The sequence below is a fragment of the Haemorhous mexicanus genome, chromosome 23 (assembly GCF_027477595.1).
Source record: "Haemorhous mexicanus isolate bHaeMex1 chromosome 23, bHaeMex1.pri, whole genome shotgun sequence".
NCBI classification, from domain to species: Eukaryota; Metazoa; Chordata; class Aves; order Passeriformes; family Fringillidae; genus Haemorhous; species Haemorhous mexicanus.
The window spans coordinates 7,272,716-7,297,136 of NC_082363.1; the positions used below are offsets into that span (position 1 = coordinate 7,272,716).

The 24,421-nt window shown below is 53.8% G+C and overlaps 1 protein-coding gene across 8 annotated transcripts in view; it reads right to left on the reverse strand.

Annotated features, from left to right (window-relative positions):
- Positions 1-3,925: 3,925 nt before the first annotated feature.
- Positions 3,926-24,421, reverse strand: part of RERE (arginine-glutamic acid dipeptide repeats) — a 169,535-nt gene continuing 149,039 nt past the window's right edge. For 6 of the 8 annotated variants that reach the window (XM_059866826.1, XM_059866828.1, XM_059866829.1 and 3 more), the window contains 11 exons: positions 19,400-19,562; positions 17,279-17,371; positions 16,347-16,546; positions 15,141-15,302; positions 13,859-13,972; positions 11,849-13,221; positions 11,403-11,625; positions 10,226-10,949; positions 7,886-8,032; positions 7,539-7,719; positions 3,926-6,771 (listed from right to left, as the gene is read on the reverse strand). In XM_059866826.1, coding sequence (XP_059722809.1) covers positions 6,738-6,771; positions 7,539-7,719; positions 7,886-8,032; positions 10,226-10,949; positions 11,403-11,625; positions 11,849-13,221; positions 13,859-13,972; positions 15,141-15,302; positions 16,347-16,546; positions 17,279-17,371; positions 19,400-19,562 — 3,414 coding nt within the window. In that variant the 3' untranslated portion in view covers positions 3,926-6,737. The remainder of the gene's footprint in view (positions 6,772-7,538; positions 7,720-7,885; positions 8,033-10,225; positions 10,950-11,402; positions 11,626-11,848; positions 13,222-13,858; positions 13,973-15,140; positions 15,303-16,346; positions 16,547-17,278; positions 17,372-19,399; positions 19,563-24,421) is intronic. The other 2 variants (XM_059866831.1, XM_059866830.1) reach the window with 2 other exon arrangements.

Below are 24,421 nucleotides of genomic sequence, written 5' to 3' on the forward strand. Positions count from 1 at the left end.
GTCTGAGAGAGACCTGATCCATTCCAGGGGCTCGGACAGAACGGCAAGAGTGGCAGAGGCAGAGCCCAGAGCCTGGCTCCACAATGTCCCAGGGACAGCAGGCTCAGCTGCTGCTCTGCTGGCCCAGAGCACAGGAGTGAGCTGGGCACAAACAGCTCCTCACCCTCTCACCTGCAGGGATACTGCTCTGCATCACTCCAGGTAAATCCAGGTAAACCCAGCCCCTCTCACACCTCACCTGCAGGGGATGCTGCTCTCCTCACTCCAGGTAAATCCAGGTAAACCCAGCCCCTCTCACCCCTCTCACCTGCAGGGGATGCTGCTCTGCATCACTCCAGGTAAATCCAGGTAAACCCAGCTCCTCTCACCCCTCTCACCTGCAGGGGATGCTGCTCTCCTCACTCCAGGTAAATCCAGGTAAACCCAGCCCCTCTCACCCCCCTCACCTGCAGGGGATGCTGCTCTCCTCACTCCAGGTAAATCCAGGTAAACCCAGCCCCTCTCACACCTCACCTGCAGGGGATGCTGTGTCCGCTGCTCTCCCTCGCTCCCGGTAAATCCAGCTGCACTCCGAGCTGCTCCTGACCGGTCCCTGCCGGGCTGGGAGCAGGTCAGGGGCAGCGAGAGCAGCGCTGGAGAGGTGCAGCATCCCCTCCTCCGGGCTGCACAGCCCAGCGCTGCAGGGCACTACAGAAGGAGTAAATAAACCCGGCAGCCAAGGTTCAAACCACACTGAACTTGTGGCACTGCAGTTACAAACCTGGAGCTGTGAGGATTCAAGGCTCTCAAACCCTGCACTAACTTCTCTTCCATCTCTGCTGCACAAGCAGTGGAAATCCATTGGTTTGCAGCTCTTTTGAAAGAACTGAACTGTAACTGAGAGGCCGTGAGGAGCTTCACCCCTGTTCTGTGCCCAGGGAGCCGAGGCAGAGCAGCAGCAGCCGGGGAGTGGTGGCAGAACCCCGGACAGGTTGGCACAGGCATCGGCCAGCCCTGGGGCCAGATCTCTCCTCGGTGATTTGTCACGGATGCCGAAGTGCTGCTGGAGAGAAAGAAAAGCCTGGAGGTGCAGGCAGGGTTGCACACCCAGCTCCGAGGGCAGAGCAGCCCCAGCTGCCATCAGCACCTGCCCGGGCCGTGAGGCTGCCAGAACTCGCTCAGGGCACCCCAAACTGCAGCTCAGGGCAACAGGAAAATAAACACGGGCACACAGAGCCCTGCTCGGGGGGCTGCTGCCAGGAGATGCACATCCAGAATCCACACCTTAATGCAGAGCACAAAACACCCTTGAAAAGTTGTTTTTGCAGTTTGGTGTGGCCTCTCTTACCTGCTTTCCCTTTTCAGGGTGGGGCCAGAGAATGCCAAGCTTTGTCCCAGATGTGCCAGCAGATGTTTCTGCACTCAGGTGACTCAGAACATCTGTTTGTGTCAGGGGCTTTGTGCTGAGCTCCTTCACTCCACCCCAACCCAAACCGAGCCTGTCCCAGGCTCGGGGGGGGAGCACGGGGAGTTCTCTCCTATTTCCCTGCGTCCCACCATTGAGGCACCTTCCTTCTGCCCCCCTCAAAACCCCACAGTCCCTGCTGCCCCACAGACCCCACACTGTCCCTGCTCCCCCCACACTGTCCCTGCTCCCCCACAGACCCCACACTGTCCCTGCTGCCCCCAGACCCACAGACCCCACACTGTCCCTGCTCCCCCACAGACCCCACACTGTCCCTGTTCCCCCCCAGACCCCACACTGTCCCTGCTCCCCCCCAGACCCCACACTGTCCCTGCTGCCCCCAGACCCACAGACCCCACACTGTCCCTGCTCCCCCCGACCCACAGACCCCAGACTGTCCCTGCTCCCCCACAGACCCCGCACTGTCCCTGCTGCCCCCAGACCCACAGACCCCACACTGTCCCTGCTCCCCCCGACCCACAGACCCCAGACTGTCCCTGCTCCCCCACAGACCCCACACTGTCCCTGCTGCCCCCAGACCCACAGACCCCACACTGTCCCTGCTGCCCCCAGACCCACAGACCCCACACTGTCCCTGCTGCCCCCCAGACCCACAGCATTCCTTCTCCTCCTTTATCTCGGCTCCATCTGACACACCTGCTCAAAAACAAACGCGGTCCCAGCAGCCCAGAATACATTTCAAATAAACATACAAAAGCCCTTTTATTGACATGAATAAATTGATCGGGACCATTACTTTGGAGCTGCTTGCCACAGAAAAAAGCCTCTCCAAGGCAGCCCGAGGCAGGGCACAACATTTACATTTAGATGAAGGCATTTCTGTCACAACACCTCCCAACAGTTCCTGGCCCAGAAACTCTCCAGAAGAAATCAGCGAAGCCAAGGAGCCTGACTTTAATAACATGGAAGGAAAAGGGAGAATTTGTTTCTGCAATCCACTGCGTGTTGCAGTCTGGAATCACAATCTGCAGCAAAGGAATGTGAAAGCAGAGGGGTGACACCACCGAGTGTTCTTTACTCCTGAGGGTGCCCTGGCACTGCTGCAAATATTGCTGCTGATCCCATGTCACTTAGAACACTGCTGCTGATCCCATTTCACTTAAAACACTGCTGCTGATCCCATTTTATTTAGAACACTGCTGCTGATCCCATGTCACTTAGAACACTGCTGCTGATCCCATTTCACTTAGAACACTGCTGCTGATCCCATTTTATTTAGAACACTGCTGCTGATCCCATTTTATTTAGAACATTGCTGCTGATCCCATTTGTTTGCCACTCCATAGAGAGCACAAAGCTGTGAAGGAGTGAACTGGAGAGGATAGAAGTGACAGCTGGATGACACCCAAACAATCCAGCTCAGAGGAAGGAAAACCCCCCAGGGGTATTGATCCAACCCCAGAGCTGTGCCAAGGTGCAGGTGACAAAGGCACACAGCTGATGGTTCCAGCTCTCACCCTGCCACAGCACAGCCCCATTAACACAGAACCACAGTTAACACCTGCACTGTTCCGTTTATCCAGGGGTAAAAGTCCTCCCCAGCCCCGTGGAATTCCTCACTGCACATCTGCAAACTCAGGACCTGCTCAGCAGGGCAGGGCAGCCTGAGCCCCCTCAAGTTCTACACTGAGCACAGGGAATTAAAAGAAGAAATGTCAAAATAAATAGCACGGGCTCGGAAAAAGCACTTTCAGAAGCTATTTCCAGCAGACAGGAGCTGACCTTCCCCTCATAAAATGCCAGGGGTATAAATAGAGCAGCCTCTCATGCCATTTGTCATGGAGCCCCCCCAGCACCAGCTCACTCCTCAGCGTGCTCAGAGCAGCAGTTACCCCGGCCTGCAGAACAAATCCCAGGCTGTTGCTGACATTCCTGATAAATCCCAGAGCAGGGAGAACCTCCCCACTGCCCTCCTGACAAACACAGCTCTGCAAGGCTCCCTGGGCCAGCCCGGGCTGCCCTGGGAGCTGGAGGTGCTGATGCTCCCCTGTCACACGCTGCAGCCCTGGGGAGCCCCAGCTGATGGCACTGAAGGCAAATTTCAGCTTTTCAGAGCAGGGACTTGCTGTGCATCTCCCCCTCTGCAGGCGCCCTGGGGAGGGCAGCTCTGGCCAGCTCGGGGGCAGCTGGGTTCAACCCTGGCACGAACAAGGAAAAATCTGTTTCCTGCTTCTTCTGTCGGGAAAAGCAACTCCCAAAAATGCAGCAGCTGGGGGACCCCCGGGGTGTTCAGTGGGACCTGAGCAGCAGAGCAGCACTGTGACCCAAGGGTGCAGAACTGGACACGCTGCTGCCGTTTGTGAGCCGTGCACTAACAACAAAATTATCTCAAAGAGGGAAAAACAAAGCCAAGAGAAGACAGGTTTGAAGCAGACAAGGTGAGATCATCCCAGGTGAGAGCAGCTCCTCTCCCACCAACAACAATCAAGAGACACATTGCACTTGCAGGCAAAACCTGGCTGCTGTAGTGTAGCTTGGTTTTATTTATGTCCACAAATATTTCAAAAAAATTACAAAATACTCAAATGGAGAGAACACAGAAGTCACGATTTCTGGGTTTCTACTCTGTTTACACTGTGTTATCCCATGGCAAACTACTCATATATACATTAAGCTTCAAGATATATATAAATGTAGCAGTCAGAATGTACACTCTGCTCGAACGGTGCAGTGAAACAAGCTCAACCATGACGACATAGAACAAGAGAGACGGTTCAAAAACACCAAAGCAAAATCTTGAAATTAACTTTTGGAACAGAGGAAAAATCAGAGAGATTTCTTGAAAGAAAATCAAAAGGTCTGGGTTGTTGTTTTTAACAGGGCATTGAACACCGGGATGGCTTCAGAAGCCCCTGCAGGTAAAGTTGTAGTTAATCACTGGTAAAACTGAGCAATTTCAGTGCTTAATTACTGAATGATGTGAACAAAAAAGCTCCCATAAAATTATTAGAATGCTCTTCTGAGAAGAAAAAAAAAATTATCAATGAACAGCTTTAGAACAGACTGCAACTTCAGCTGAGAAATAAGGAATTCAGAGAGGACCACTGGAGGGAATTAGCTTTTCCTTCTTCTGAAGAACTATGGCTAAAAAACAGCAAGGGAGGGGTCAGAAGAAATGGCTCCAGCGGCTGAACTCTCCCAAACTCCCCAACTCCACACAGTAAAACAAAAGGAGGGGAGAAACTGAACTGAAATGTGCCCGATGAGACCTTCAAAGCAAACTGAGGCACTCTGCTGAGCAGGCCCATCCTCCTGGCTGCCCAGCCAAGAGCAGAAACAATCCCTGCTCCACAAGGAAACCTTCCCACCCCAAGGACTTCCCCTCCCTCCTTCTGGCCTGACCTCGTGGTTCCCCACCCCAGGAACACAACCTGTCCCTCCAACACCTGCAGCCAGAGCTGCCCCAGCAGCACTGAGAAACCTGCAGTGGGGCAGAGCAAAAAGGGAATTCCAGCAGGAACATCCCCTGCTCTGCCCCCTCCCCTTGCCTTGGTGGGCCTGGGACCTTCTGCACGGTGGGCTGAGCAGCAGAGGAGGGTGAGCACTGCCTGCAGCTGAGTGGGTACAACTTTACCAGAGGGGCTCAGAGCAGTCCTAGGACACAACCATCACACTGGACAGGCTACAGCAGCAGAGAGCACTCGTGAGTGGGAGAGAGAATGGGGGCAGCTGTGCACAGCAGAAAAAAATGAGCAGCAGGTTCAGGTGTCCATTGGTCGCATCACCCTCTGCTCCAGCAAAGAAAAAATGGGAAAAAACTGGGGAAAACAGTTAAAAATCTGCCTGGTAAGCAGAGCTGTCTCCTCTAACGCTCGCTGTGTGCTCCTCTCCTCTCCCCATCCTGGTGGGAGCAGCCAGGAGGAGCTGCCCTGCAGGACTGGGGGTGGGGAGCCAGTGTCACTGTCCCAGAGCACTCAGCTCCTCAGGGACACAACACTGGGGGCAGTTAAGCAGTTTCTGCTTATAAAAAACCCAAACTCAAACGGTCAAAGAGAAAAACAGACCGGTCTTTGCAACACAACTTAATGAAAACTGAGTTGCCAAGTCCACTTTCCTTGAGAACTTATCAACATGGGGGGCCAGGACAGGCACATCCTCCCCAGGTGTGCACGTGCACACCAGCAGGGCTGCACTGGTCTGAGCCAGGGAGCAGCTCCCAAAAGAGATTTTTACACCAGATTCTTTCTCTGAACTTTCTGCCCCAAGTCTAAACCCAGTGGAGCTGGGTTAAGTTTCAGATCTCACAGGAAGGAAGTGGTTTATGGCCACACAAAAAGGAACTGCTGAAGGTGGCACCAAAAGGGCCAGCGGGGTCCAAGGGACATCTGAGCTGCTGAGAAACCCAACTCAACAAAACCAGCTGCAGAACAGAGAGATGGAACACCAACAAAAACCCCCGAACAACCAAACCAACCAAAACACCAAGAACAGAAACAGTCATTTGCAACATTATCCCTGCAAATCCCTTTAATGCTTATTGTTGATATCAAACCAAATGTCAAGCTTTTACCCATTTGAAATTATTGATACCCATCGTTCCCTTTAATTAAAGGGATAATTATATATATATATTTTATTAAAAAATCAACTCTGTATTCTGTCAATACCAGGTAGGAATTCACAATTTGTGATGTTACTGAAAATCAAGATAAACGTTTCTGGAGTTTGTTTTGTTTTGTTTCTCCCCTCTACCCAAAAAAAGTTATTTACAGACTTAAAAAGCCATGCTGCAGAACTGAGCTCTCTTTAAAATTATGAAGATTTCCTACAATGTATTAAAATAAAAGTAGATTTTTTTTTTATTATTATAGCACTTGGATTCAGAGCTTGTTATGTCACCTACTTGCAATCCTGTTTTTTTTTAATTACCTATAGATGCATCGAGTGTCCCTTCACGCACAGTGACTTGTGTTGTGAACCTGATTCTAGCACCTACTGAGAACAAACTAGTAAGAAAAGAAAAAGAAAAAAAAAAAAAAAAACCAAGATTGCAGGAAGTTCTCTGAATATTCCACACAGTCCTGTATTTCCAAGAGGCTTCTGAATACGTTTTCATGCAGGGAGACCCACACCAGTCTTGAGAAATCTTCTCTACAAATGAACACTATGCTGATAAGTCTCTACTTGTTGGGTGGTTGCTTCTGTTTTAAATATATAAAGAAATCTTTATAAGATATTCTTTTCCTTTTGTAGCTCTTCTCGTATGTAAAAATGTTCCACTCCTTCCCAAGGACTGGGGTTTCCATAGCCAGCGTTACAAATAAATAATTTATTACAACTGTTTGTCGCCTTCTTTTTTCAGCCGACTGCAAGAGAAAGAAAACTCATTTTAACACAACAAAGGAGGTGTGAGACACAGGAGACTGCTCTGCCCTCCTGCCGGGAGCAGGGGCCGCAGGTTTTGAACCCTGAGCACTGTCACAGACATATTTTATGAAAAATCCTTTTGTCAGGATCTTTTCTCCTGAGAAGCTTCAGCTTCCCCATGTTTTGCTGCTTTGGAATGGGATGTGGAGAATTGTTTACCCAGCTTGTGACATTGTTTTTACTCGATGGCCAATGGCAGCCACCTGTGTCGAGGCTGGGAGCAGTCACAAGATTTTATTACCATTCCTTCCTCTACTTTCAAGCCTTCTGATGAAATCCTTTCTCCTATTCTTTTAGTACAGTTTTAATAGATCATTTTCTTTTAATATCTATCATAAAACAATAAATCAGCCTTCTGAAGCATGGAGCCAAGACTCTCATCTCTTCCCTGGTTGGGGCTGCCAACAGAGCACCACCCTGGGCACTGCCCTGGCACAGGGAGCCCCACGGGTCACCAGTGCCAGCTGGGCAGGAGGGACAGGACTGGGGATTCTGCACTGGGGGACACTCGGCTGCTCTCCTGCTGTGCCCCAAGTCTGCACCTCCCCTCCCAGCTGCCCCGACCAGGTGTGAGCACAGCTTTCAGCTGTACCTGCATCGGGGCCCAGCACCCAGCGAGAGAGGCGGAAATTCCCAGGGAAAAAGAAGGAATGTGGAGAAGTGTGATGGAACTGCCAGGTGCCCAAAGCCCCCCTTGCAGCCTCACCTGTAATAATCTTCCTGACTGGGTAGGTGCCCGCCGTGCATGTGGGGGTGCCCGTGCAACCACTGCTGCTCCATGGCCAGTCTCTGCAGCTCCGCCGACTGCGCGTGCATGGCCTGCAGCTGGTGGGCCGCTGACATGGGAGGGGGGATGGCCCCAGGCAGGTCCCGAGGGTAGGGAGTACCTGGGGGACAGGCACCACTTTCACACTCTGCTTTGCCCCTTGTTAGCCACCAGAACCACCCAAAGGCACAGCTCGACTCCCCCCACTGGGAAAGGTTAAACCCCACAACAAGAGATGGCACTGCAGATCAAAGCCAGCCCTGCAAAGCACCACAAAATGCTCTCACCAAAGACTGGATGCCGGAGCATTTCATGCTCGTGAGGTGGCTGCCCTAGCAATGGGTTGGGGATGGTCCCAGGCGGGTAGGGAAAACGTGCCAGGTGGGGTCCAGCTGCTAAAGGATCCACCAGTGGATGGACAGGTCCTGCTGAGCCTGAGAGACAAGGAGAGAAAGAGTTTCCACCGGGGAAAGGAACACAGAGCCAGAACAATTCCCTCAGCTGGTGCACAGCACAAATGTGGGGTCATTCTAGCCTCTGTCCATCCCCACTCTGAGGAGACACAGGGGCTGTAAAGCCTTGAGCACCAGGGCAGCCACCTGGAGCAAGGTGCACCCCAGAGCCCCTCACTGTGCTTGAACCTGGCAGAGCACAAAGCCAAATTACTGCTCACAACACAGAGAGCCTTGGCAGGAATTGCCTTGGCTGTGTCTGCAGCAGCCTCTCCCTGCACAGGGAGGGACAATGGACAAGCCATGGTTTTGTCCAGAACGAGCACCTGGGGAGCATCCAGACTCACCTGCACAGAGGAGCTCAGTGACTGGCTCACCTGCCAACAGAACCCTCGTACACACAGGGCCTGGGTCAGATCTCCTCTGCTGCCAGGGGCTTTGCAAACCTGCCTGCACCTGTGATTTCTGCAGTGAGCCCCAGCAGCTTCAGGAATGCTGATACCCAGCACTGGCACCTCTTACCTGCAACCCCCAGCCCTCAAGAACCTCACACCACCCTGCAGCTTTCCTTGCTGTCCAGCCTGGCCTCTGCAGCAGCACTCACACTGCCTCCAACTCCAGACGTGGGCATCCCAGCCCATTCAATGGACACTGCTCCAGGGCACAGGACTCTGCATGTGCTTGCACAAACACTGCACTGGTAGCCAGACACCAGAACCTGCATTTTACTCTGACTTTCCCCTCCCCTCACTTGGCAGCTGCAGCTCCTGGTGCCTGGCTTGCCGTGTTCTCTCCAGTCTGTCACCAGAAAATGTGAAAATTCCTGCTGAGTGCCTCATCTCCAGCATCCAGACCTCTGGAGCAGTAACCACGTATCCTGCCTCAGAAATGGGCAAGGCACAGATTCATTTCTGAGACTGTGAATTATTACAACTGTAAGGTGCTGCTCCAGGACAGCAGTACTTAAAAAAACACCAACCCACACCAAACCAGCAAACCTCTCCCAGTGAGAGTCTGAAGGAAGATCACTGTGGTGTTACCATCACCCTACAAAAAGTAACTGCACTTTAGAGACCACAACCTTCCACAGCACAGAACCACAACGAGGACATGACAACAGGGATTTTGCTGTTTGAGTTCCAGGGTCAGACTGGGCCCATTCTGAGCTGCTCCCAGGGAAGTGCCCAGCTCCTGGGGCACAGGGATTTTCCTATTTGAGTTCCAGGGTCAGACTGGGCCCGTTCTGAGCCGCTCCCAGGGAAGTGCCCAGCTCCTGGGGCACAGGGATTTTGCTGTTTGACTTCCAGGGTCAGACTGGGCCCCTTCTGAGCTGCTCCCAGGGAAGTGCCCAGCTCCTGGGGCACAGGGATTGGATTTTCCTATTTGAGTTCCAGGGTCAGACTGGGCCCGTTCTGAGCTGCTCCCAGGGAAGTGCCCAGCTCCTCGGGCACAGGGATTTTCCTATTTGAGTTCCAGGGTCAGACTGGGCCCGTTCTGAGCCGCTCCCAGGGAAGTGCCCTACTCCTGAGGCACAGGGATTTTGCTGTTTGAGTTCCAGGGTCAGACTGAGCCCGTTCTGAGCCGCTCCCAGGGAAGTGCCCAGCTCCTGGGGCACAGGGATTCTCCTATTTGAGTTCCAGGGTCAGACTGGGCCCATTCTGAGCCGCTCCCAGGGAAGTGCCCAGCTCCTGGGGCACAGGGATTTCGCTGTTTGAGTTCCAGGGTCAGACTGGGCCCATTCTGAGCTGCTCCCAAGGAAGTGCCCAGCTCCTGGGGCACAGGGATTGGATTTTCCTATTTGAGTTCCAGGGTCAGACTGAGCCCGTTCTGAGCCGCTCTCCCAGGGAAGTGCCCAGCTCCTGGGGCACAGGGATTTTCCTATTTGAGTTCCAGGGTCAGACTGGGCCCGTTCTGAGTGCCCAGCTCCTCGGGCACAGGGATTTTCCTATTTGAGTTCCAGGCCCCATTCTGAACTGCTCCCAGGGGAAGTGCCCAGCTCCTGGGGCACAGGGATTTTCCTATTTGAGTTCCAGGGTCAGACTGGGCCCGTTCTGAGCCGCTCCCCAGCGCAGTGCCCAGCTCCTGGGGCACAGGGATTCTCCTATTTGAGTTCCAGGGTCAGACTGAGCCCGTTCTGAGCCGCTCCCAGGGAAGTGCCCAGCTCCCGGGGCTCACCTTGGTGTAGGGGGTCCTGCTGGTGTAGGTGTAGATGCGAGTGTATGTGCGAGTGCTGGTGGTGGTGGGGGGTGACGTTGAACATCTGCAGCCGCGCCAGGGGGTCGTTGGTGAGCGAGGCCATGCGCTCGGCGTGGATGCGCTCGGCCGCCAGCCTGTCCGGGTAGCTCATCTCCGGCCGCAGCTGCGGCCCCGCCAGCGCCAGTCTCTCCCTCTCCAGCGGGTTCAGCCCCGGGTGGAAGGAGGCGAAGGGGTGAGGCCCCGCCGCGGGCGGGATGGTCAGCGCCCCGTGCCTGGCGAAATGCTCCATGGGGTTGGTGGCCGGGTGCAGCGCGTCCAGCTCCGGGGGCTTCACCTCGAAGCCGGGCTTCATCCTCTCGCGCAGCTCCCGCTCGCGGATCTCGCGCTCGCGGATCTCGCGCTCGCGCAGCTCCCGCTCGCGGATGCCGGGGTCCACGTTGTACAGGCCGGGCATGTGGTAGGCCAGCAGCGGGTCCGTGGGGTTCAGGGGCACGAAGAAGGGGTGGTTGCGGTTGGTCGGGGACATGACGTGGGGCCGCGCGTACTCGCTCAGCGTCCGCAGCGCCGGCGTGTCCGGCCCGATGTAGGGGGGCACGGCCGCGATGGTGGTCGGCGGCGGCTCGAAGGAAGGCCTCATGTGCGCCGGCCCGCTGAGCTGAGACTCGCCGAGGCGGCCCTCGTGGGAGGAGCTGGACACCTTCTGCTGCACACAGCGGGGACAGAGCCTCAGGTCAACACAGCTGCCCTGGAGCAGCTCAGCCACACACACGCACACCTCCCCTCCACAGCCAGCCCCTCTGCCAGCAGACAGCACTCGAGTGCCTGCACAAGACACAAAGGCACTCACTGTGCCTGCACTGTGCTCTCCTGCTGCAAGGTAAATGCCAACACTTGGCCTAGTTCTGCCCAGCCACTCTGGCTTCCCACAGAGGCAGACCAGGGGCAGAAACTCTCCTTTTCCTCTAAGGAGAAGACAGTCCCAGGCAGGTCAGAGGTGCTCAGAGCGGGCTGGATTTCAGTCCATACACACAGCTCCACGCTCAGAGACCCCTGACAGGGTTAAAGTGCTCCTGGGGATCTGCATCCTGCAGCCATCACCCAGGTCAGACCCAGCCATCAGTTCCCTCACCCAGCTCTGAGCCAGAGCTGCACCTACCGCAGCTCTTTCTGCTTCTCTCTCACGCTCCCGCTCCCGCTCTCTTTCCTTCTCTTTTTCTTTTTCTCTTTCCCTCTCTTCCCTGGCTTTCTGCTCCGCTTCCCTTTTGGCCTTTTCGATGGCCTCTTCTCTCTTCTTGGCCAGTTTGGATCCTGCCAGAGGCATGAAGTACAGGTCTGCCCTGGAGCATGAATTGTAGCCACGGTCCAGGTGCTTATAGAACCTGAAAGGAACACAAGAGAGAAGAGCTCAGCCCGGGGAAAGGTGCAAGAGCATGGGATGTGAGAGCTGTATGACCAAAGTAAAAAATATCATTCTACACCTAGACCAAACACCACCAGCTTCCCAGAAAGCCAGGATAAAATTACCCGTACTGTACTGGTTTTATAGGCACAGACAGTGGAGTATAAAGCAGGGAAAGCAGAGCACTGATGAAAGCTCCATACCTGGCTGACTGACTGGCATGACTGGGGATGTCCACCACCGTGGGCTCTGGGGATGGGCTCCGGGGTGGAGGTGGAGGGCTCTCCGGCTCCTCAGCCTCATCAGGGACCTCCTCCTTGATCTGGATGGGTGGCAGCGTGCAGGCTGTCACCACGGGCACTGTCCCACTAGAAGCTGCTGACGTGGAGATGGGGGTCTGCAGAGGGATGCCAGGCACGGTGGGCGGCGTGGAGGTGGAGGGGCACGAGGGAGGCGTGATGGAAGGGGGGCCCCCGGGCACAAAGGGGTGCTGGGAGAAGGGGGGCTGCGAGGAAACCTGATGGAGTCCGGAGGGGGGGTGACTGGCAGGAGGGGGAAGGCTCTGGCTCTGGGTCAGAACGGGAGGCTGGGCTTGCGAGGACTGCAGAGGTTGGCTCTGAGGCATCAGCTGCAGGGGAGGAGGGTGCGCCGACGGAGGGTGGTGAGTGGACAGCGAGCTCAGGGGCTTCAGAGCGGGCGGCGGGGGCAAGTTGGAGTTCATGGAGAACGGAGACGGCCCCGAGAGATGGGGAGGGTGCTTGTGGGCCGGAGCAGTGGGGAGCTGCGGGATGGGGGTGGTGGGGGGAGGTTTGATGTGAGGCATGGCCATGGGGGCGGGCGGCAGCGGCTGCTCGCGCGGAGGCTGCGCCTGCTGCAGCGAGGCCGTGCCGGGCAGCACGGGCTGCGACACCTGCAGCCCCGAGTGCGAGTGCGACGGGGCTTGTGTCTGGAGGGGCACCTGAGACTGAGCGGGCTGGGCGGGCAGGGAGAAGGGCTGGGCAGGCCCGGGGCCGTGGGGCAGCAGCGGCTGCGCCTGCAGGCCGTGCGGGGCAGGCTGGGGCTGGCCGTGCAGCGCGGGCTGCGTGTGCGGCTGCGCCGGGGCGGGCTGGCTCTGCGACACGCTCAGGGGCTGCAGGGGAGGGTGAGGCGACGGGATTCTCTGCGGGTGCAGCGCGGGGGCCTGCTGGATGTGCGAGTGGGGAGCCGGGGGTGCGGAGGGCTGGGGCTGGCCCGAGGGCTGCGACACGGGCGGTGACACCTGCGCGGGCGCCGGGGCGGCGCTGGAGGCGGGCGGCGGCGCCGGCAGCGGGGCTGGCACCGGCGGGGTGGGAGCTGCAGCCTGGGCAGAGCCGCTCGGGGCCTGCAGCACCTGGGGCTGCGCCTGCAGCACTTGCTGCTGAGCCGAGGAGTCCGAGTCGCTCTCGTTGTCCTGGGGGCTGGGGATGCTGGGGGACGTGCTGCGGTTGTCCTGGTCGATGTCCTTGGGGTCGCTGCTCCCCTCGTCGTTGACGCTGCGGCTGTCGGAGCTCTCGCCCTCGCCCTCTCCCTCCGAGGGGGAGTTGGGCCTGCTGATCTCCTGTGGGGAGAGGCAGCAGTGAGCACTGAGCCTGGGAAAGGCACACCAGGACACTCCGGGTGTGCCACAGCATGGGGTCTGTCACACGGGCTCTGCAGACACAGGTGCAGGTGAACTCTGAACCTCACAGGGCCTACACCAGCACAGGAACACAAACAGCCAAGGGAAGTGCAGAGACAGCAGAACCAGGACCCCTCCACAGTGCCCAGGGGCAACAGGAACAAACTGAAATACAGGAGGGGTCCTGCTGAACATGAAAAACTCTTCTTCACTATGAGGAAAAGATCTGTCTTGTGACAACTCCAGTGGTGGTCTTCTAACTCGTCAGAGAAGACAAAAACCCGAATTTAAATTTAGAAAAAATGGAGGAAAGGAGTGGAGAACAATCCAGTGTACTCCTATATGGCTGATATTAATATTAAAACAAAGAAAAAACCCAACTTCTGGACTCACCCCGTATCACTCCACTGTTTTCAGCAGGAGGAACACATAACGTTGGTCGCTTTCCAGCCACAGATTAAGTTACAATTTGCTGTGGCTCAAATTGATTCGATGTTTTTGGTTTGTTACCAGATTTGCACCCCCTCCCCACCTCAAACCATTCTCCTAAGAGGAAATACTCCTCTGTGGGACTCACTTGAGTTTTGGATTTTTTGGCATTGGACCTGTCAGGTTCTTCTGTGTCAGATGCTGCCTTTTCCCGCTGCCTCTTGGAGTTCTTGAGAGGAGAGGATACCTCTTCTTTTATCTTCTGCCACAAAGGAAACAGAACACAACACTTACCAGTGGTGTAAATGCAAAACTAAGTTGAGTGTAGGCCAGTGCCACCCTCTTCAACACAAATTCAGGAGCAGCAGAACTCAGGAGTTGACGTAGTCAGTATTTAAGAGCACTCCAACACAAATCCAACTAGCAGGAAAAAGGCAAAGTGCACAAAGCATTCCTCATCTGAAGAGATTTTTTAAAGAGAGCTGGGCAGGACCAAGTCCATCAGGAACTCACAGCAGATCACCTGGCCCAGGTTACCCTCCCAACACAGACCAACACCAGTTATTAACTGGTGCAAGACTGAGCCAGAATTTCTGCAGGAGACAGGATAAGCCTCCTTCTGCTACAGGAAAGTCTTGCTCTACTCTTGGTATTTTGAGAGGAATATTTTTAGATCCCTTCAAATACAGGGCCAACAGTGAATAGCTATTCTGAGATTACTACCTTCTCCCATGGCCTGGAAAAGCTCTGTGCATCACATAATTACCCAACTTTAAATTCTGCCAAGTTTTCAGTTTTATAATGTGAAAACTTCCTCCATGCTCATTTTGACTTTTTTTTTTTTTGTGTAATATTTATTTTTAACTTGCTACTTCTCAATTCACACTGCTTAATGGTAAGCCTTCAGCTTCATGTGGCTTTGTTTTGTTAGAACTCTCTTGGAAAGGCACTCAATTCATTTGAACAGACTCAACTGTCAGCTTGCTCTGAACAACCAAGCAAATACACCTCCAGAAAACAGCAGCAGCAGCAGACTCAATTACTAAATGTTCATACTCCTTTGTAAACAAAGATTAAGTACTGCTTACAAAAAATCCTCAAAACTGCCTACTTGTCTTAAATTCAGCATTTCTGATCTGCATTACTCCCCCGAGCTTCATGCTTGCATTTGCATCCAGAGTGGAGGGATTACTTCACTGTGAGAGCAGTGAGGTGACGTGGGGCTACAGGGGAGGTTGGATCACTCCCACCCCTCCCTGGCCAGCTCCAGGCTGCCCCACACTCTGCCTTATCCACACACTGGGGTTCTGGGTCACAGAGAGATTCCCCAGCCTCCCGCACCTGCCTGAGAGGCCTCAGGTGTGCAGCCCTGGCTGGGAGAGCCCAGGGGGAAGGGTTACCTGCCCGAGAGGCCTCAGGTGTGGGGTTACCTTGGTGGATTTCTTGACAGACTCGGCCTTGCTGTCGTTGCTGGAGGTGCTGGCGGCGCTGGGCGAGTTGCGGCCGCTGGAGCGCACGTCCTCGGCGATGGGCGAGGCGCGGCCATCGGGGCTGGCTGCCTGCTTCTTCCTGCCACTGCGTAGGGTCGACATCTGGGGACAACAGCCAGCTCAGCTCAGCACTCAGAGAGCCCTCAGAGTGCTCTGCCCCGGCAGGGCCACGGGGAGCACAGCCCTGGCACAGCCTGGCAGCAAAAAGCTGCAGCGTTGCACCTTGATCCTTCCTCCTTCCAAGCGAACCGGACTCAAATGTAAAAGGAGGCAAATCCTTAATCTGCCTACTCACAAGCATTAAGTGCTGATTATTCCACCAGCAGTGTCTGTTAGAAATGGCATTTAGGAAGATGTCCCCATACACAGCACACACACAAGGGTGCCTGAGGCAGGAGAGGACCCCCATGTTCCATGAAAAATACTCCATCTGCTGGCAGTCAAGGCCAAGGTCTAAAGCCCCAGCTCCTGCTATGCAGTAAGGGATCAGGAGAGTACATTTCAATAATTAATGCTGTTTCCCTGCCATTCCAGTAGTTTTTTGGAGGACTGACTACGAAAGCCAGCACTCCCTAAGAGTGGAGCTTCACGAGGTATTTAGAATCAATGGTCACATCATCCTCTTCAGAAAGACAGAGAGGGGAGGGCAAGGAAAGAAATCTATCTGCTGCTTTCCATTAGCTAAACCCAGCTCCAAGATAAATCACCCAGAGCTGCTCCCAGGAAGGCTCCTGGTGCCCCAGCCGAGTCACAACTCAGAGCACACCAAGCACAGAGGCAAAGCAGAGCTCTCTGTAGGGAAGAGGCTTTAACTCCAGTAACATGAGGAAACCACATGAACAGCATCTAATTTTTTCTAACTCCTCCCAAGGGCACACCTCCAACAGGATGCAGCTGGAAGGAGGACATGTACTAGCACAGGATCTGCCATGCACTGTCAATGCCCCCTCATGGTGACAGCCCACTGCCAGTCATGACAGAGAAATAGCACAGCTTGCAGGGACATTCCATCCCTTTTCCAGAGACAGCTCAGCCTGAGCCAGGCTCCCCCTGGCACACACAGGCAGCAGGAGCAGGCACAGCCCATGGCAAACCAGGCCAGGGCCTGGCTCCTTTTAGCCCTACATCCAAGAGGGTGAAACGCACCGAGCCTCGACTGCGCCGTGTCCTCATGCTATGCTTCCCACTGAGGCCATCATCTTCCTCCTTCACGGGCTTGAACATAAAGGGTGGGGGGTCCACGGGCTTCTCGATGGGCGGCAGCTCCCCGTACTTCTTGAAGTGGATGCGACAGTCCGTGCACAGCAGAATGTTCTCCCGGCCCCCGTGGTGCCAGTCCTTGGAGGCTTGGGGCAGGGAAACAACAGCTCAGCACCTCACAGAGCACCCCAGCCCAGCACAAACACAGGGAATTGTTTAAAAAAGCTGCTTTTCTATGGGTAACAGAGTTGGACAAGTTTCTGGAAAAGTCTGTCCTGTCCCAGGGCACACCCTCAATATTCAATTTTTACCAATTATGGTTGCTTGCTTAAGAAACTACAGCTTTGAGGCACAGAAAGAAACCTTATCTGCTCTACCTGGGAGCTAAAAAGCAGCTGTTGTTCTTCAAAGCTGTGGCTTCTGCAAGAGAAGTGAGCTCTGAACCTCTTATTTCCTTCCCCATTCTGGGGCTTCCACTTTCAGCTGCAAATGCCCCAGCTTCAAGCAGCCTTTGGGAACAGCCACAGGAAGGGGGCTGATGCACAGCAGATCTGGTGCAGCATCAGAAGTTTTGTGTGTGACAGCCACAGCCCAACAGTGACTCATTATGTCACAAATTGATTACCTAGATTATGGATTATGCAGATTTATTCCTGTCTAAATGTCTACCTCAGGCTTCTCCTTTGTCACCGCAGTATTAATGTGCAATGGCAAAGCCTGATTAACTCTGTTAGGAGCGCTGCATATTTCAGCTGATTCTCCCCCACACTGCTGTGAACAGCTGTAGCAGCCCAGGAGCTGCTGCTGCTGGCTGCTCCAGCCCCAGGCAGCAGCAGAGGGGAGCCCCAGCAGGGACTGGGACTGGCACTGGGACATACTGGTGGTGAAGCAGTGGCGGCAGGCGTAGCCCTTCAGCTCCTGCTCGCTGTCCTCGCTGTCAAAGTCATCTTCACTGGCCGAGCTCAGGTCCACTGAGGGTGGGAGAAAGAGGAAAATGGAAAATAAACACTCAGCAGGATTTTCTACTTCCTCCTACTTGGCTAAAATAAGCCCTAAGCAGAATAGATGGTGACTCCCCACGCCCACCCTGCCCTGCATGGCCATTATTTCTGAGGTTCCAAACAGAGCAAACCCAGACCTCACCGTGCTGCAGGTTAAGAGGATCCCAGGAATGTGCCAAGGGATACAACTCCTGGAACCTCTGATTCAGCACGTGCTACATTTCCAGGTAAGTTGTCATTCAAATACCATCCATGGGGAGATCAAGAGGCTGTGTTCCAAACCCACAATTTTCAAGAGAAAAGGAATTTATCTCTAGAATCTGGTCAAACTTAAAATCAAATACTCTGTATTTAAAACCTACAAGATTCCATGGACAGGTCCTGTAGTGGCTTTTCTGGTTTTTATTTTGTTACCCAGCAGCTGAGGTGTTTGTGGGTGGAAGAATCAATGCTTACATACAAGGGACCTGTTTGAAAAACATGTTGAGATCCTTTTGGATGAGAGGCATTGCAGGATAACTAACACCAGCTTTCCTGTCCTTACTGCAGGACTCCAAGTTTTAACCTGTGGCACACTCACACTGCAAAAATGTCATGTTTTGAAGAAGAAGAGGATATGCAAAGGGTCCCTTTGTGGCAAATTAGCTGGTAACACATCTATGAGCTCAAAAGCAGCATCTAAACCACTGAAAATATGCAGACATCACAAAAACTGTATCTTACCTTCCAAACACCTCAGGAGTAAATATTTCCCTTTTGAGAGCACTGCATTTTTCTAGTCCCACTACTATAAATTCACAACATAACAGGGCTGTAATTTGGCACAAGCAGGAAGCCCTCAGGCCTCTTCTGTTCAAATCTTTAATTAGAAGAGAAGTCCTTGATACAGGAACAGTGTTTTTCTAAAGGCTCCAAGAGGATGTTTTGTGCAAGCAGGTTCCAGTTTATGGATTAAAGCTTACAGACTCTCCAGTGCTTGCCATCAGCGTTTGTCAGCAACTCCTTACCCTTCAAATTAACACAGGGTTACACTTAATAGCTCCCACTGCCCTGATTCCTGCATTAATACTTGCAGGTGTTCAAACCCTGACTGCAGAGCTGACCCCAGGCTAGCACTTGCTTTCTTATGCTAAATGAATTTGGATTCTCATCCTGCAGTCAGATCAGTAAGGATGGGCCCTCCCAGCCACCAGCTCTCACATGCTGAGTATCTGGGACTGAGCTGGAGTCCAGATCCTCACTCCTTGTGCACACAGAGACCAGCAGTAAATCCCACCAGCTCAGCAGGGAAAAGCTCCCAGCCTTTCCTGCTCCCTCCCTACCCTGGATAGAATTCAGTGTCCAGCCTGCTCACCACATCCTCCACCTGCCCACGTTTCTTTTTACACCTGCCAATCTGCCTCCCACAGCCCCTTTTCTCTGTGAGCCACGTGGGTTTAGAAGATTTAAACCTCCCAGGGTAACAAACCTTTCCCAAATGGACAAAGGTTTCTCTGCCTGTAGGGACCTGTGCAAGGCAGCGGGCACTGCTCTGGGGAATTGCTCCTGGGTTGGACACTTGGTCCAGGCAAGGCCTCTGCTCCTCCAGGACTGCCTAAGACAGTGCTGGCTGCAGCACAGTCTGAGCTCCAGCAGAGGGTAGGGGTCACCCACAAGGATGGAAGGGACTTCCTTCCAAAGGCAGGGAGCACTTCCTTCCTTCTGTGCTTTCCAATCCCCATTACTGTAATAAGCCTGGAGAAAATACAACACAGCACCAAGAAAAAAAGTAGGGAAACCCAATCCCAGGGCAGCATTTCCACCCTCACAGGATGCTTTTATGTTCAAGCACAAACCACTGGCTGATCAAAGCCACCTCCCACATTCCAGCAGCGAGGTGCCGGAGCAGCGAGGGCGACTGCCCCCAGCCCGTGTCCCCGCTGTCCCCTGCGAGGTGTGGCACCATTCCCGGGCTGCTGCTCCCTGCCCTGCCCAGTGCCCAGCTGGGGCTGCACTCACAGAACTCGCTGGAGGGGGGTCTGGAGGGGGTGTTGACCGGGGTGGAGGCCGTGCGGGTTTTGATCCTGCGGAACACGGCCTGGCGCCGGTGCCGCCGGTGCGCGCGCGAGCTCGCCGCCTCGGGGGTCTTCTTCCAGTAGTAGTAGAAGGTGATCAGCTCCCCCTGCAAGCACACAACAGCACACAGCACGGGGTTAGAGGGACCTGCAAGCCTGGCTGCCAGCTCTCTGCCTCCCCCGGCTCGCCAGGATTTCTCCAGGAAGAACCATGATGGATTTCAGTCAGAAAAAAAAGAGCTATTCAGGTAAGACACACAAAAAACCCTCCTTATTCTTTGCCTGCTTTTGCAGAGGAGGAAAATAAGGAAATAAACGCTTTTTCACTCCTGCCCTAGGAAAGGAAAGAGGCTGGGAAGCACCAGGAGCCAGCCTCCACCTGGATGCTTCAGAAGAGGGTGCCCTTGTGTCACTGTCAGCATGCCCTGGCACCGAGCTCTGACAGCCACCCCAAACCTGCCCCAGCTCCCACTGTCCACAGAGAGAACAAGGCTCAGCCCAAACACACTCTGCCCTTTCGTCAGCCATTGTTCAACATTCCTGGGTAAGGAGCTGAAAGTTTGAGTACAAACATGTTCAACAAGTCTATAACCGTAACACAACCCCACCGCACGAAATCGTGTTTTAATTTCAATATATATACCCACATCTAAATTAATTAAGCAGTTAAAAGAGCACACCTAGAGAAATGAGTGATAATTTCACAGCATAATGAATCTGGCTTACATTCAGGAAGTGCAGCAGCTGCCATTCAAACCTGCGGATGCAGGGCTGAACCAAAGAACAGCATGTGGTTTTAATCTCTTTTCTCTTACTTTGAAACCCCATCATTTCCTGGCGACTTGTCTGCCTCTAAGGTAAAAGGTGTTGTTGCTTTCAAGTTGCAAGAGGAAAACGGAGAAGTTCTAACCAGCCCCTTGAAAAAATCAACATCAGAACAAACATACCTGAATTGCCCACAAAAAGGGTTTCTTTGAACTGTGTTTTATGTGATCAAATAACCTCAGCCTGCTGCCTCCGTGGGGAAATCCTGCAGCCCCTGCTCCGGGCAGGGCAGGAGTTAACTCCAATAACGACCCTGCCTGAATCCAAACCCTCCCCAGGGCCCCCAACAAGCAATTACAGCCACAACCAATACCTGCACCACTGAAACGCTCCAAAGACAAAGGGAGGATGTTGTTCTAGACATTAACTGCTGACATTTAAGACACTTAAGAATTTTACCAGTGCCTAATTTAAAAATAGAAACCCCAGAAGAAAGAACACGACCACATTCTGGCAACAGCAGAACAGATCACTTTTAATCCGTGCTGCCACAGACTGGGATGCTGCTGCTGATCCCCACCACGGAACTGTGTTTGTGTATCATATACTAAAATAACAAATATTCACGGTGATGGCTGGGGGGAGGAGCAGGTGGGCAAAACGTTACCTACAATTCTTGATTCTGAAGGACTAAAGCCCTACTAAAAATATTAAAAATGTGTGTCCTGCAGAGGATCTGAAGCTGCCTGGTGATGAGCTCATGGCAAACCGGGCAGAACAGCAGTTCTGAGCCCAGCACCCTGCTCTGCCCCTGCCTGCTCCCTGCACGTGTTTGCTTTGGAAATGCCATTTCCCTGAGCCCACTGAGTGGGCTCAAAGTCCACCCAGGCCAGCTGTTTGTCCACTTGGGGCTGGGGTTGTGCCAGGAGCCAGGCTGGGCTCTGCAGGGAGCTTTGCAATGCTCTGCACAGGCTGGAAGTCTCTTGCAAATGAAACCAGTCGGTTTTTACCTATAAATTCATTTGTATCAAATCTGAGGTGTCAGCACCAAGGAGCAAGTCAGTAAATCCCATGTCTTTATGCCAGTGAATTACTGTGTCCTCTGACACATGGCAACAGCAGAGTGGGAACCAATCTGTTCTCCTCCCATCATAAAATAGGGAATGGGAACCTATTAGAGCTCCATTTACACACTGCAAAGCCATCAGGTCCCAAGGGAAGTTTAACATCTTATACCTGCAGATAATAAAGCAACTTTAAAAATGAAACTGGGTATTTATAGAAAATGCCAGCCTCATGACCATAATGCTTCTTCCCCCTGAGACTGGCTCAGAAGAGCAGTCACAACTGCACAGGGATCAAGATGAAGTCAAAGTCTATTTATTCAACAAGCAGTTTTACCCCAGCTACAATGCACAGATGAAAGGACCAAAGGGTGCTCTGTGCTTCCAGCTCCTGGTCAGCCTGCACAGTGCAGCACTCGGTGAAGGGCTCAGGGAGAAATGGAGCAGGCAGAGGGCAGCACACACAGAATGCCACCTTACACAGGTACCCACTGAAAGAACTCCCTGCAGGACCCCTCAGCCCCTGGCTGCCCAGGATGCCACTGTGTGCCCGAGGGATTTACTGCTGGGGGTTCAGCCTGGCAGCACCACCCCATGCTGCTGCCTGCCCGGGTGGCACAGGCAGGAGCACAAAGGGCTGACTCAGGCAAGCTCTGGCTCCCCAAACAGGGAGCAGAAACAGCTCCCGGCCTCACTGCGAGGAAGTCAAATGAGCTTTAATCAAACATGCACAGAGCGTGCTGCTGAAAGCCAGGGCACATCAATTCAGGAACAAAAGCTGCTGCAGAAATCAATAGCCTCCTGAAACATTAACACAGGCCAGCATTGATCAAAGGCCCCGGGACAAAAGGCTGCCTTGCAAATTAGCTGCTGGTTTTGCTTGCAAGCAAACACAGAGGCATGAAGGCTCTGACATGAATGGCCTGTAATGATCATTTTGTTCCCGGTGATCTCACCGCAGCTCACCACAAGGTCTCCCAGTCAGCACACCCCACATCCCTGAGCTGTGCCAGCCTGGGAGGGCTGGGCAGCTGCTCCAAAGCTCTTTTTGTGGCTCGCAGGCCATGGGCAGGGCCAGCCTGCAAACACAGTGTCCTTGTCCTGCTCTGGGCAGGCTGGCCATGGCTGCAGCACACAGCAAAGCCAAGGCAGGGCAGCCTGAGCCACCCCTCTGTCACCCCCACTGGCCCAGCTCGGGGGCAGTGACACCCCTAACGAGCTGTAATTTATTCCTTAATTAGGCAGGGTGAACCCTCGAGGGTGACTGTGTGTGCCACATCAGGGAAGATGCTGTTAATGCCCTTCCAAACCACCTGCAAGGCCCAGCTTTCTCTCTTCCAGCGCTGTGGGGAGAAGATTCCTCTCCCCTCCAGGATTCAGGGCTCCCCTCCTGGTCACTGCAGCCTCACCTTCCCTCCACACACCAGCACCTCTTCTTTCCTGCACACACAGCTCCGTGTTTCCATGTTAACATCTGGTTAAGTGTCCCCAACACACAGAAAGCAAAATGAGAAGCATTATTCAGGCTTTCAGCGGCACATGTCCCTGACACCACCTACCTTCCCAAGTTTCACAAGGCAGAGGGGATTATGTCCCTCACTAAAAGCACCAGTTCAGCTTTCACCAGCTCTGAAATCAGGCTGAGCTCACGACTCCAGCCTCCTGCCTCCTCCTGCCAAGGCCATCTCACCCCACCTGGTAGGTGCATATAAAAACATCACACTTCATCTCCTCTCAGCTGTGTTCTGCAGGTTATTTCTGCAGAGGAAGATGTGGCCCAGACCCCTCCTGCAGGAGCTCACAGCAGGGAGGTTTCTCTGCAGCTCTGAGCTGACACCTGGAGCGCTCCCAGCCCTCACCAGCTCCAGCAGGGACTGTCCTTGCCAGGGGCCACCTCTCCCCTGCCTGTCCCACTCCTGTCACTCTCACCTGGGTGTTCTGCCAGCTCCATCCTTCCCCCAGCACGTCACCCCCACCAGAGCAGCCCCTGTCCCTCAGCAAGCCCTGGTTTTCTGATCAGCAGGTTTCAGATGTAGAACCCACAGCCCAGCGGTTTGTGCTCAGCTTGCCTGGCACACAAAGGGTCAGGGCTGGGTGTGCATCCCTGGACAGGAGGGCTCTGACAGCTCCTGTGCAACCAATCACACACACACCAACCTCCCTTCCAGTGTCTGTTAGGGTACAGCACAGTGAGCAAACACAATAATTGCTGTTTAATTTCCCCAGAGCCGAGCTCTGACAGGGGAAAGAAAAAAATCCTGGGGGAGGGGAATAGCTTTGCAGTAATGAAAGAGAAAAGGTAAACGACAGCACTCCTCAATGGCTGCAACAGCCATGCAGAGCAGAGGGAACAGACTGTCCAGCTGTGGCCTTAATGAATTCACAATCTTTCTGGAATGCTTCAAGATTTTATTAAGTCAATTCAATTTAGCTAATACTCTTGTAAAGTCCTGCAGTAAAACCAGCCTCCAGTGCTTCCCCTGGATCCCCTGGCACAGGCTGCTCCCAGCATCTGCTCCAGGGCAGCAGCAGGACACAGGTTTGGAGCGTGGCAGTGATCAGTGGAGCACACTGAGCCTGAGCAGGGTCCCAAATAACCCAGGACACTGCCCTGGGCTGTCAGGGACAGAACTGAGCATATCCATCCCTCCCATGGCACAGCCAAAGCACCCAGGGCAGGGGGAAGCACCACCCAACCAGGTGCAGGTGGCACCTGGGGACAGGTGCAGTGTGACATGGCAGGGCTGGGTTAAACCTTGGACTCCATGATCCTGGAGGGCTTTTCCAGCCTTAGCGACTCTGTGGCTGGTTCTTCTCATGAATCCACAGCCAGAGAGAGGAAAGGTGGAGCTCCTGAACGAGCTGAAGGGCTGTGAGGTGCAGCAGGGCCGAGAGGAGCAGCTGTGAGAGCCCCAGGAGCTGCACTTGGCCCTTTCTGCAGGTGAGGCTCAGCTCTGTGCCAGCCACGACTAACAGCTCTGCACAGGCTCCAACTGAGCAGTAAGTCTCAGCAGCTTGTTCAGGAGCACTGATTAATGTCCACCTTGGGTGCACAGGACTCCTGCATATTCCAGCACCTTACTGAGGTTCTAAGAGAGGCTTTAAAAAAAAAAAATCAAGCAATATTTTACTTACCA